The 12,963-nt window shown below is 36.4% G+C and overlaps 1 protein-coding gene and 1 long non-coding RNA gene across 2 annotated transcripts; one reads left to right on the forward strand and one right to left on the reverse strand.

The window, feature by feature from the left end:
- The first annotated feature begins 490 nt into the window (after positions 1 to 490).
- Positions 491 to 12,696, forward strand: LOC113234866 (glycerophosphocholine phosphodiesterase GPCPD1-like). The gene is made up of 7 exons (XM_026470391.1): positions 491 to 2,257; positions 2,478 to 2,703; positions 3,185 to 3,394; positions 4,099 to 4,221; positions 4,509 to 4,643; positions 11,268 to 11,414; positions 11,742 to 12,696. Exons 1-7 carry the CDS (start codon positions 1,173 to 1,175, stop codon positions 12,117 to 12,119), a joined length of 2,304 nt encoding a protein of 767 aa, XP_026326176.1. The 5' UTR covers positions 491 to 1,172; the 3' UTR covers positions 12,120 to 12,696.
- LOC113234877 lies at positions 7,323 to 8,372 on the reverse strand. Its single transcript, XR_003310815.1, has 3 exons — positions 8,192 to 8,372; positions 7,822 to 7,960; positions 7,323 to 7,650 (listed from the first exon to the last, which is right to left on the reverse strand). It is a non-coding gene; the product is annotated as an uncharacterized LOC113234877 (long non-coding RNA).
- Positions 12,697 to 12,963: the final 267 nt, after the last annotated feature.

Below are 12,963 nucleotides of genomic sequence, written 5' to 3' on the forward strand. Positions count from 1 at the left end.
GTACGAACTCACAATAAATATAATTTCATTGTAAAAATTGCGGGTTTTAGTAGTTACAGTTTTACATATGTTAAATATTTATTCTACTTACTATAACGTTTTGAGCTTCTTAATTATTTGTCTTTTATTTGTTATCTGTTTAAGCTAATGGCCCTATAGCCAATGCTCAATAAATAAATAATAAAGAAAATCATTCATTCACTTCAGCAAAAATAAATAGTTGATCGCGGTGGTGGTAGGCACTAGTGGCACTATATAGCATATGGCAGTGGTGTAGTGTAGTGTAGTAACTTCCTTTAATTATTTATTTTCATTTATTTTTTCTTTTATTTATTTGTAACAATTGGCTGTAACAGTGCTTGTGACTATAGTGTTCTATGGTGGTAGTACATAGCGATGGACGAGTTTAATTTTTTTAACTCGAGTTACTCGAGTTGACGTGACTGCTAGCTCGAGTTAACTCGACTCGGTGGCTGACATAGCAACTACGAGTCGCGAATAGTACTCGAACCGACGGACGATTCATCAAGTTGGGCACGATCAGCCGGCCGACTGCAATTGAGCGTGCTCCGAAAGTCGCCGAACCAACCGAGTGAGAATGAAATCCGAGGCGCTGTATTAATGAAGTATTCGACTCGGTGGAAACCGAACTGAGCTTGCTCGAGTTCACAAAAAGCAGCTCGAGTTGACACGTGGGAGTAACTCTAGTTAAATAACTCGACCCACCCATCGCTCGCGACTCGAGCGTGCTCCGAAGATCGCCGAACCGAACCGAGTGAAATTTGCGCATTGCTCTGTATGAATGAAGTATTCGGGTTCAGAAAAAAGTAACTCGAATTGACTCGTTCTGAGAGTAACTCGAGTTGATCGAGTTAAATAACTCGACTCGCCCATCGCTAGTAGCACAGTCGTACAGTGTTTTGTGACTTTGACAGGTCACCAACAAGCATAGTTAATTTACGTAAAGTACTTATTAAACAAAGTACTCACTCTGTGTTTCTATCCATCTTGGTCCAGGATGTTATACAGTACATTCTAATTTGTTTTGCGTTTCTCTAGAAATACAGAATGTTAAAAATATGGAATCGCGTGTACATTTAGTTCCAACGTCTCGTCAGTAACAACTGTCGTTAAATTATTATATTAGCCATCTGATAAGCCAATTTGTGACTATGCAACGTTGGTTTTTCTTAGACGATAGAAAAAAACAGAAAATAAAATCTCAAGAAAAAATGACAACGAAGACAGAAGCCAAACCCGATGCAGAATTAGCTTCACAACCATGGTTGTTTACGGTGATTGTGCCAGAATTGGCGACACAAGAACAAGTGTTTATAACAGGAAATACTCCAGAACTTGGCATGTGGGACCACACTCGTGTGGTGTTTCTCGAACAAGAACAGGGCACGGAAAAGTGGTCGAAATCTATCACAATTCCAAATACTTGCGATGTTTATTATCGATACGGCATTTGCACGGTGATTGAAGATAAGTGTAACGTGGTCTTAGTACATCGCTGGGAAACCAGTTTAAAACCAAGAATCCTCAAGCATACTATGCTGCACCCTATCACAGATGTGTTCGGCGACATCGAGTGCAACGGCGTTCTGAAAGTGACGAGAGGCTGGCTCACTGCACAAACACTGCTGCAGTTCAAGTTCATTAACAATCCACTGAAGCTAAAGAGCCGAATGGCTGGCAAAAACATGTATATAAAAGTAACACCAGTAAAGCTGTCTTTTGGTGGGGAAACAGAACCCCATGTTGAGGAATCTTCTCAAAGCATTGACAGTGTAGATTCTGAATTGCCATCAGGAACATCAGTGGAAGTGGCTACATTGGATAATGACACTGCCTTATGTACTTTACATCCTCAGGAACAATTTGGGAGAGAGTACAAGCCCAATGATGTGTTGCTTATAAATGTTACCATACCAGATATGAAAGCTCTTGCCTATTTAATAGATCTATACTCATACAGCAGCCGTGCTGCTTTTGATGACCCACCCTGTCATATAGGCTATACTTATGTGCTGCCTAATATGTTCCAACCATCTGAAGGTTCTCTGGAATTGCCTGTCACTTGTAATGTGAAACATCGCCCACTTGGTACTATAAAAATTCAATATCTGATTGCCCGACCAATGAATCCCAATCTATGTGACTTGGAAGTGTCCTACAGCAAGTACTGGAACCCTACCAGGACGGGTCTGGAAGTTGGACATCGAGGGCTGGGAGCAAGCTTCAAAACAAAGGAGTGAGTATAAAGTCCTGTTTTAAAAAATCCTTATGAAGCATAAAAGGCTCAACAATAATATTCAAATCTTTTGACTGTAAATAATATTTCAAAACAATTATGAACTATATCAAAAATTTTTAGAAATTCAAAATCAAGCAGATTGAAATGCACTTTGATTAAAACAATTTATGAAGGTAGAATTCTAAAAATTCTTGCCATAATCAGTAATAATTTTCAGAGGAAATGCTATTCGTGAAAATACAGTAGCGTCCCTTAAAAAGGCAGCTGCTAGTGGTGCAGACTATCTTGAATTCGATGTTCAGCTAAGCAAAGACATGATACCAGTTATTTATCATGATTACACTGTGTGTATATCTATGAAAAGAAAGAAGGAAGTTGACTTCTCTGAAATGCTAGAATTGCCCGTAAAGGACTTGACCTTGGAACATCTACAGAAGCTGAAGGTATACTTGTCGTAGTTTTAAGGTCAATGTTTTTCATATACCATGCTCAATTTTTGTTCTGGGATGAAACTTCCTTCGAGGATGTCAGTCAGTGCATTATTAGTTTTGTATTATATAATACCTTAATTATATAATACCTTAATTATATAATACCGTAATACCTTTGTATTTGATCTCTTAAATATCAACACAATGCAGGTAAAATTTATACACGCACTGAATGGTGTTGATTATAGGTATAGAAGGATTGTTTTAAATATAGTTGCTAGTAATTTGTATGTAACATACTTATTTATATTATAAATAAGGTTTATGCTTTGATATTTTGGAGGTAATATTCTAAAAAAATCTTTTCTAAATAGAAAGATCATCATTAGTTTTTAGCCCATAGTTAAGATCATGTTTTAAATTAATCCGGGGTCATAATCATAACACTATTCATTACCTTATACTAATGTTAAAAATGTATCACCCTTCATAGGTATACCATTTGCTAGAGAGTCGTAATCATGAAATATTGTTTGACGATGAAGACCTGGAGGAGCACCAACCTTTTCCTACTCTAGAAATCCTGATGTCGTCTATCAACATTCATGTTGGCTTTAATGTGGAGCTCAAGTGGAACATGGAGCTGCATGATGGATCATTTGAACTTAACAATCCCTTTGATATGAATACTTATGTTGATAAGGTGAGGGTCTAAATTTTGTTACATGCTTAATAATGTTAATGATTCTAGTACTAGTATAATGACAACTTTAAAACGACAATAAAATAGATTCAAATTAGATGCTTGTAGATATTTAGACTTGTTCATACAATATCTAGTATGTAAAAGTGATGCGCGTGTGGCGAGACTGTGGCATTGCTGCTGCGCTTCTAATTATTGTATAAAAATTAGTAGTGGCGCGGCTTTCTTTATGCGTCTAATTATTGAAGGCGCTTTTAGGCTCAATTTAAATTGAACTAAATATTTGTAATGAAATTGTACATTGCATAATAAACTTAGTCAATTCTGTTACAAACAAACTGGATACAATACGGTAGCTGTGGTGCTTCCCGAGGCAATGCGAGAATTCTCCGGAAGACGCGTGACCTATTTTTTGGCTCGTATATAGTTTGTATGTTACACAATTGACATAAACTTCATTATGTTATGGTAATAAAAATTCGCTTACATTACGTCTCATGGCAATGAAAAATTGAGCCTATGTGTAGTTAGAACTTATTCAAACTACCTCAAACGTAAATGTAGAATTCTTTTTTTATGAATGTGTCATTAGGAGAACAAAAGAAAGTTAAACACCTAATGTTAATAGTTTCAGTTTGAAGTATTTTTAAGCCAGTTACTAAGTATAATTTTTTTGAAATTAAGAAATTTTTTTAATGCTGCAGGTTTTAGAAGTAGTCCTAAAACACGCAGGACGCCGCCGCATAGTATTTTCATGTTTCAACCCAGATATTTGCACCTTGGTCAGAAACAAGCAGAATAGGTATCCAGTTATGTTTTTGACACAGGTATGTGTGCACTTTTAAATAACTTTATATGCTCGGTCTGTCTGGGGTTTGCTTCATGCGAGAAGGGATTTACTAACGTATAGTCTAAATTAAATAACTTCAAATCTGCTTATGGCCTCTGGAACCTGGCGGAGAACCGTCGTCGTGAGAACCGAGTATCGTCGCATGATGGCGATGTTTTGCAGGCTTTATTACATAGCTAAACCACTTACGACCATTAAGTTATTTGAAGTCTGAACAAAATTATAATTTAACATTAATGAGAATTTTAACATAATACATTCCAGGGTGTCACAAATAAGTACCAGCCTTATAGGGACCCCAGGTGCGCATCAATCGAGGCCGCTGTACAAAGTGCGATTAGTTCTGACATTCTGGGAATTGTCGTCCATACTGAGGACTTGCTGAGAGATCCTACTCAGGTATGTAGATACAATTAAAGGTTGAAACTTTAGATTTTGACAGAAAAGAAAACAATTTCTACTGAAAAGTAACGTCAGATCACATCAAATGTCAAAACAAAGCACCACAATCTTAAGTTCCGGTCGGAGGATAGGGAATAATCCAGCCTCGATGGAATAACCCGATCTTAGGGCGCCTTCAATTTATATTGAAATTCTACGTGACGCGCACTATAAGTTTCCGGAATTAATAAGAAAAAAATACTATAAATGATCAGAAATGAATTTATTGTTTCTCAAAATATTCTCCACTAGCGTTAATGCACTTTTTCATATCAATGAACCAATTTTAAAAACATTTATGGCACTCCTCCGTGACAATCTCTGAAACATTTTTCATATTCTTCGACAGCCTCTTCAAGTGATGAAAATCGTTGACCGCGTAACTGGTTATTAATTTTTAGAAATAAATAAAAGTCACAAAATACCAGAACGGGAATGTACGCGGGATGGCTCATAAGGTCAACGTTGTTCACCTTCAAAAATTCATTTGTCCGTCTTGCCTTGTGAGAACTCTGGCATTATGGTGGTGCAAGATGATACGGCGTTTACAGTTATTTTTACGGAGTTTGTCAATAGCTTCCGGCAAACAAATGGTCGTGTACCAATCACTATTCACGGTACAACGATTCTCCAAAACAACAGTGGGCCTAGCCAAGTGGCATTCGCTCCCATTCTATTCCATTTCTACAATCGTCATCGATTAGACGTGAACGATAATAGATTGGTAGCCAAAGTTACAAGAGCCTGACGATCGCTCATTCTATTCGATAATTCGTTAAAAATCAAAATATAGTCTACGGTTTCGACGGCAAACGTCACTTTGAATTTGACAAGTGGTCGATGTTCGTAACAAAACGCGCGGCATTGAAGTGGAATAAAGTAGTTTTAAACGTGAAAAGTGATTTCAAAGGTATTTTAAAGGTAAGTATCTGCAGAAACATTATATTTAGCTCTTCTGTGATATACTTTTATCACCCATAATTCATGTAAGATAGATATCTTGCAAAGTTTATTGTGATGTTACATTCCAACTTTAGAAGTATTTTCTTCATCTTTTTAGCAATGGAACCGAGGTTGCGAGCTAGTCTGGAGCAATCCTCAGATCTTGTAGAATTTATGGAAAGATACTCAATATAGGAATCATATTTTTTTCATCCAAACTTATTAAAATGCAATTACCACTTGAGACTGATGTAACGTAAACAATGACGTGATATAGTACAACCTAAGCAAAAGAAATTAAGACCGTGTATGTTACAGGCACGGCGACCTCTTGAAGCCCCAGTCGGAAGCTCAAGGTCGCCTGAGAAGTGATCGACTGTGGCGATCTATACGTGGCGGTGTCGAAGTCATCCGATAAATGGCATAAAGTAAGCTAGCCCACCTCTTTGATATCATGAATGGGTTTTATCACTATCATGAACGGCGACATGCTGAGGGTACTGGTGATGGCCCAGACAGCCAACAAATTTTAACTGCTTTGGTACAGAGTGTGGTTACGATTTTAGGGGTGTCAGCAGGAGTAGGTCAAGCTAGTATCCAGGAGTAAATATTAATATACAAGAATACAATATAAATATAATAATGCACACACTCAACATAACCCAGCACTAGGGAAACCCGGTGTCGCGAGTGCCATGGACACACACATAGACAACAACAAATTACACCCAAACTCTCGATAAAAAACAAATGTAGGCCATTAAAATATTTCTCTTGGCCCGGGAATCGAACCTGGGACCTATGCGTGTCAGGCATGGTAACCGTTTGGCCACACAGGCAGTTAAAATTTCATTTAGTCAATGTTAGTACCACATAGATGTTATGTCCCTTCAGCATATTCTGTCACCATAGCATTACCAGTTTATCAGTCTTAGAACAAAACATTTTTAAAAATAAATTTGTTCCTATTCAATTTTAAATCATCCCCTTTCATAACTTCTGCGATCATTACAACACCACATTATAATCTAGAACAAAATCTAAATTCTTTATCGCAAACCCATTTAGATAATATGAATACTTTTTCTTTTTCAGAGACCATCATCGTCAAATGAGGAAGTTCAACTTCAAGCAAATTACTTCTTGACCAATGACATATAGTTAATGTAGTAAAATGTTATGCTTGTGCAGACCCACTTTTAACTTTGTATAATAATATCTACAAGTAGGTAGGTGTAGAACTAAGTACATGGACCTACTGGGAATAAATAGGTGTATGAAGTGGGTAATACATTTATGAGAAACTTAAATTATAATAGGTATTATCACCAAGAGAATACTTATTGTATTTTGTAAAAACAAATTGTATATGGTTTACCATATTATTACTTAAGAAAAATAAATAGTATAATATTGCATGTACAGGGTCAAGAGCACGTCAAGCTTAACACTTAACTCAATGCCGCTTACGGTAACAACGGTCCAAAGTACAAAGTGTCAAGCTTGATGTGCTTTTGACTGTACCTGAACACTTAAAATTAAAAGATTGAAGGTGAATTTGTAAAATAATAACAAAATAGCCTTGAAGATAAGAAATAAATAATATTTACAATAAAAATAATATATTTTTATATTTATAATTATTTTTCATTTTCTACATCACAATCTATTCACTAAAGAATTGGGCATGGCTCTGCCATGCTTTAGCTCATCTTGGCTGCTACTGGTAGATCCTCATCATCATGTTGTGCAGCCATATCACCTGGTGGGGGTAATTTGGCATTCAATGCAATGTTATGCAGCGCACCACATGCAATTACTATTTTACTGGTGACTTGGAGATGTTAATGAAGTGTTCAGTGCTTAAGTAAACATCTTCAATGTAACTTCAGCAAGCCAAAACACCGTTCAATTTAATTCGTGGCCTGGATATGACGCCTGGTGTAATTCTCTTCTGGTGACCCTGATGCAGCATTTAAGATAGGCATCATTAGCCAGGCTCTTTGTGGGTATCCAGAATCACCTAAAACAATTAGGATTGTTTAAATTAACAATTAATCACAGGAGGCAGGCAATTGACAATTTGTTTGTAAAACTTAAAAGTTGTTTTTGTTATAGGTCTAAATGTTTAGACTAACAACAAAAACGTATAGATTATGCAAAAAGTAGTTATATGTTCAATTTTGTTCCTTACCTAATAGCCTGTTTGTTCACCATTTTGATGAAGCCCATGCATATATGGTTCCACTTGGCTGGATGACCATATAAGAGTCATGTGTGGCTCCACCATACTTAGCATCGACATTTAAAATTTTTAAGTTATGATCACAAATCTGTAAAATAGACAAAATTGTTGGTTGATACAGAGATAAATACCTATGCTATTCAAATTTTACGAATTAAACAAAGTAACTATGTAATTAACTTCAGCATGTACCTTGTACAATTTCAGATTTATATTAACCCTTCAACTAAGTGTGCAAAAATCACAGGACAAACAATTTCAATTTTAATACTAAAATTATCTTGTCAACTAATGAAATGTGTAATAGACTAAAAGTTACCATTTGTACATTTAATGAGTGGTATACTTTTATAAAAAAGATGCTCATCTACCATGGACTTCACAATGGTTACATGGGTGCAGTCAATGCACCCTATAACACCAGATAAATGAAATCTTATTTGGAACCTGTACATTCATTAATAAAATTGATAAAAGTGAAATGGTACAAATACGTTATCATTTATGTGTTATTTTACTGAAATGTCACTTACCTCTGGGCTTAACTTGTTGCGTTTGTGGGAACACCCATTTACTTATTACATTTGGATGATTGAGGGCTTCCACAACTTGCCTAATGCAACGACTAGTTGTTCGCTGCAGCAAATGTTGCGAGACACACACGATCCACTGGTAAGAGCCTGTCGCCAAGAAACTCAAGGCACAAAAAACCTAAAAAACAATATTTTTGTTATCATAACCTCTGGTGGTTGGTGCCCATTAATATTACACTTCATATTACAGCGGTAGGCATAATTTCTTTACCTTAACTTCCAGTAGAAATGCTACGGTTCCTCTCAAACAGGTATGGGCCCGTAGGTGGAGACAAGTGCTTGTTTATCCAATCTAAATTGTTCCCGAAACATAAAACCGGCATTTCGCCGATTTGCTCCAAGGACCGCCGAGAAACGTTTCTTTTTTGACGCCTGAGCCACACTTCTTCATTATGAGCAGCCCACAAGAGTCGAAGCGAATGCATTTCAAAGTTATTTATAAAAATTTGCACAAACACAACACAAAACTTCACCAGCTGATTATAAAATCGCCATTTTGTTTCGTTTTCTACAAGGTGTTGGCGATCGCTTCGTTATCGATCGATGGAATAGATAGCGAGCGTAAGCGATTGTCAAAATTGTCACTTTGGCTACGGTTTATATGGGAGTTGTCGAACGAGTTGGACGTTCCGTTTGATGGAATAGAAAGTGATTAACATTGGCTACCAATTTATCGTTCGTTACGCTAAATCACGTGACATTTCGTACGCTTATGTCAATCCCATACATTGTCTTTCTATTCCATTGGCGATATCGCTAACAAAAAGACACGTTGGCTAGGCCCTCTGTAGCCACATCTCCAGATTTATTAAAAAAAGAAGCTATCATCCGCTTAGAGGCACTTTGCACGCGCACCACTTTGGTTGATTTCATCTCATCTCGAAAGACCCATACGCTTGATTGCTGCTTTGTTTTGGTATCATAACTGTAAATCCATGTTTCGTCACCTGTTACTATGTCCCACACCAAATTTGACGCCCCTTCGTTGAATCTGGTAGGCATTGCACCAAGCGACACGATCCGATTTTTGAGCCTCAGTCAAATTGTGTGGGATCCACCGAGAGCTCAGCTTTTTTACACCCAGATGTTTGTGTAGTATTGATTGTATTTGACTCATGCCTAAGGATGCCCGAATCTCATGGTATGTCACATGCCTGTCTGTATTGATCAGACGGCGCACAGCATCGATGTTTTTGTTGTTCACAGCAGTGGACGGGCGATCACCACTGAGATTCACACGACCGCGTTTGAATTCTGCAAATTAGTCGTTTTTAAATTAGGCTATAATTAGTCGTCGTGCACGGTGCTTTATCGGCAAAACCAGTTTGAAACCGAGAGAAGCTCCACTGAGCTGTTAAATTACACTTAAAGTCGTAGAAAATCTTTCTACGAACATTTTCACGAGTTAACTAATTAAGTTTAACTGTATTCTACAGCCAAAGAGTTCCATTTTCAAATGTTGTAATTACTTTTTAAATATTGTTTATGTAAGTGGTCAGTTCCGGAAACTTATAGTGCGCCCTATGTAGAAGCGCTGCAGCGGCAATGTCTAGTCTGAAAATTCGCGCTGCAGCTATGCTTCGAAAATTGTATGAAGGCGCCCGGCGCCCTTTAGGTTCAAAAGTTTTCTGTACAATGACTTTAACTTATTATAAGTTAGTTTCATTGTGTTTATACTCTCTCACTCTGTCATTACAACCCAACACGTAATTGTTATATTCCCTTTACTGATAATAATAAAACGACTAATGTTTAATGTTAAAATTACATGTGTTTTTAGTACGGTGTCGCTAGGAATCAATAATACAGCGAAGAACAGGTGTTATTATTCTATCTATGTCATTATTTGATAACATCATAAATCCAAATTTGATAACATGTTAATGCCTCTATTATAAAGGTACTTGAACTTCAAATGACAGCGTAATGTCGAGGAGCGCGTTGGCGGCCAGTACAGTGTAAATCGCGTGACTATATTTAGCGAGTACAACAAATAACTCGCACGACAAACGGCCAACAAACAACAGATATAATAATGAGCTTGCTTCACTGCACTGCGTCATTCTTTATATCTTTATAACGCATAAAGTACATTACTTAAATATTGCGCCATGCTTTTTGTTGCTATATTAACGTTACGTTAATAGTTGCAAAATGCAATCCACTACGCTAGGTCCGCGCACTTTGGATCGTTCTAATCATAAATGGCATACTAGTTTAAATGTAAACCTGTTGAACAAACATGAACTGCACGAGTAATTATTTGAGATACTAGTTTGTTGTAGAAAAAACTTAGCAAACAAAGAAAGATTTATGTTTATGGCGTCGTAGAATAGCGTAGGCTGGTTTTTCGTTTTTTATTTTTACGAGAAAGGCGGTTTTAGTTTCAATTTAATTGTGTATTTTATTTACCATAATGTTACATAGGATGGAAAGAGACAGAAAGAGAGAGAGAGAGAGAGAGAGAGAAGAGGATTTACTCTTTCGGAATGATTAACGTTGTTGTGTGGTCTTGCTAGAAAACGGTTTTATTAAATATGATTTATTACGTCTCTTAATTGGAAAACAAAAGCATGTCATAAACATTTGAAACAGTTATTTGTTGCAAATTTTATATACCTTTAATTTTTTATTTTATTTTGTAGACCATTTGAAAAAATCCATTTTCATTTTGTTTTATAGATTTTTCAACAACTGGAATGTTTAATAAAAGTACCTTTAAGGTGCCATACTGAATCATAATTTACTATTCGATAATATGTATTATGCTGCAAAGCAGTAGCCATTTTTTTTCTTCTAAAGGTAAAACTAGCGACAGACGCCGGGCTAGTGATCTTCTGTTGGGGCGATGATAACAACGACAAGAAGACTATCAAAAAACTGAAAGCGATGGGACTACATGCTGTGATTTACGACAAATTAGATGAATACACTACAAAGGACGTCAAGGTAAATATAAATTTTTCCACTTCCATAGTATTAATAATTCACTTAAAGGAAGACATAATAAGCCACAATAGCAAAATTTTTTTAATGCATGTTTGTGCACTTGCGCTAATTTAAGTTCCATTTACCTGTCACGCGGATTTTATTTTTTATCGTTTGGATTTATTACTTGCGTTGCTTTATGAGTTCCATTACCTGTGGTTCTTGATAATAAAAATGTCTTATGGAAACCAAAGGTGCAGGCGATTCGCGAATATACTCGCGCGTATAAAACCCGCCTGACAGGAATATCTTGTAAATTCAACAACTGATGTGTAAAACGGTGAACAGGAAAGCGTATTCCTAGTGGAGGCTCGAGAATCGGAGCGGGAGCTCATGCGGCTGACCGCCTTGAACGAGTCCGCGATAAATCTCTCCGGGAGCAGAAGCAGTCTCGCTTCGTCGGCCGCTCTAGAGCAGGCCACTGCCCCTCCGCCGTTCCTCGATCTCGCTGTTCGGCATAAGCTACAGGCCAACCGCTCTACCGTTACCACCCTCGAATCACTTGCCTCTTCCATCGAAGACTTTGACAGAAATTTAAAACGCAATCGCGATATAATTTCGAGGGTCGATAAAGAGTCTCAGGTAAAAGAGCACACGAACAGTTTCAAAGGGCTTTTCTCTTTCGGAGACTGCAAGGACTCTTCCAAGAAGTCGCGCAACAATTAGTACCCACCTAATTTACACTTTCAAATAGCAGATTACTAAATTATTTTGTAAAATATTATTTGCTTTTTATTATTACTATATATTTTGCTACGCGTTATTGCTATTTTACTTCTACCTACAGTATTAATTTTATTTATATTGGAGATCGGAATAGTATATTTTATTTTTATTACACTGCATATTTATCTAAACTTCAAGCTACACATAAAACGGATAATACCTGCATCTAAAATCGTTTAATGGGTAAAAATAAAAGCAGTCAACATTTTCACAAATAAATTACACATTTTTTCTACTAACACTACAGCAGTAAATTAATTGCTAGTTACACACATAGATATAGGAAACACTAATAATATAAAACAAAATACAACACAATAATTCCGGGATTTCAGAGGAAGGTATTGTCCACTTAATGTGCATCATTTCCTTGAAGTCTAGGTAGGAACATATATTATACTGTCTATTCCAATCTCTTATTAGATAGATTGTTGTATAATTGACAACCACCTAGTTACCACCAAGTTACTCTTTAATTTTATTTTGTGTTAAAATTAAACTTTTTAATTATTTTAGTGATCGATTGCAATTTTATTCAAGACGTTATATAATGCAAATCATTGTAATATAAAAAACTTGTAGTGAGGGAGCGTGGGGGAATGGGAGCCCACTAAGGAAAATTGATAATAAAATTCATAATTTGTAAAATTTTTATTACTTATGAATTTTTATCACATATCTGGGTACTAGATAATCAAAAAAAGTTTTAAACTAAAATATTATATTTGGTTAAAAAGAAAAAAACTAAAACATGCCATTCGCTCCCATTTTCCGAAGTTTGTTG

Source organism: Hyposmocoma kahamanoa, unplaced genomic scaffold (genome assembly GCF_003589595.1).
Source record: "Hyposmocoma kahamanoa isolate Upper Pololo Valley unplaced genomic scaffold, ASM358959v1 102, whole genome shotgun sequence".
NCBI lineage: Eukaryota > Metazoa > Arthropoda > Insecta > Lepidoptera > Cosmopterigidae > Hyposmocoma > Hyposmocoma kahamanoa.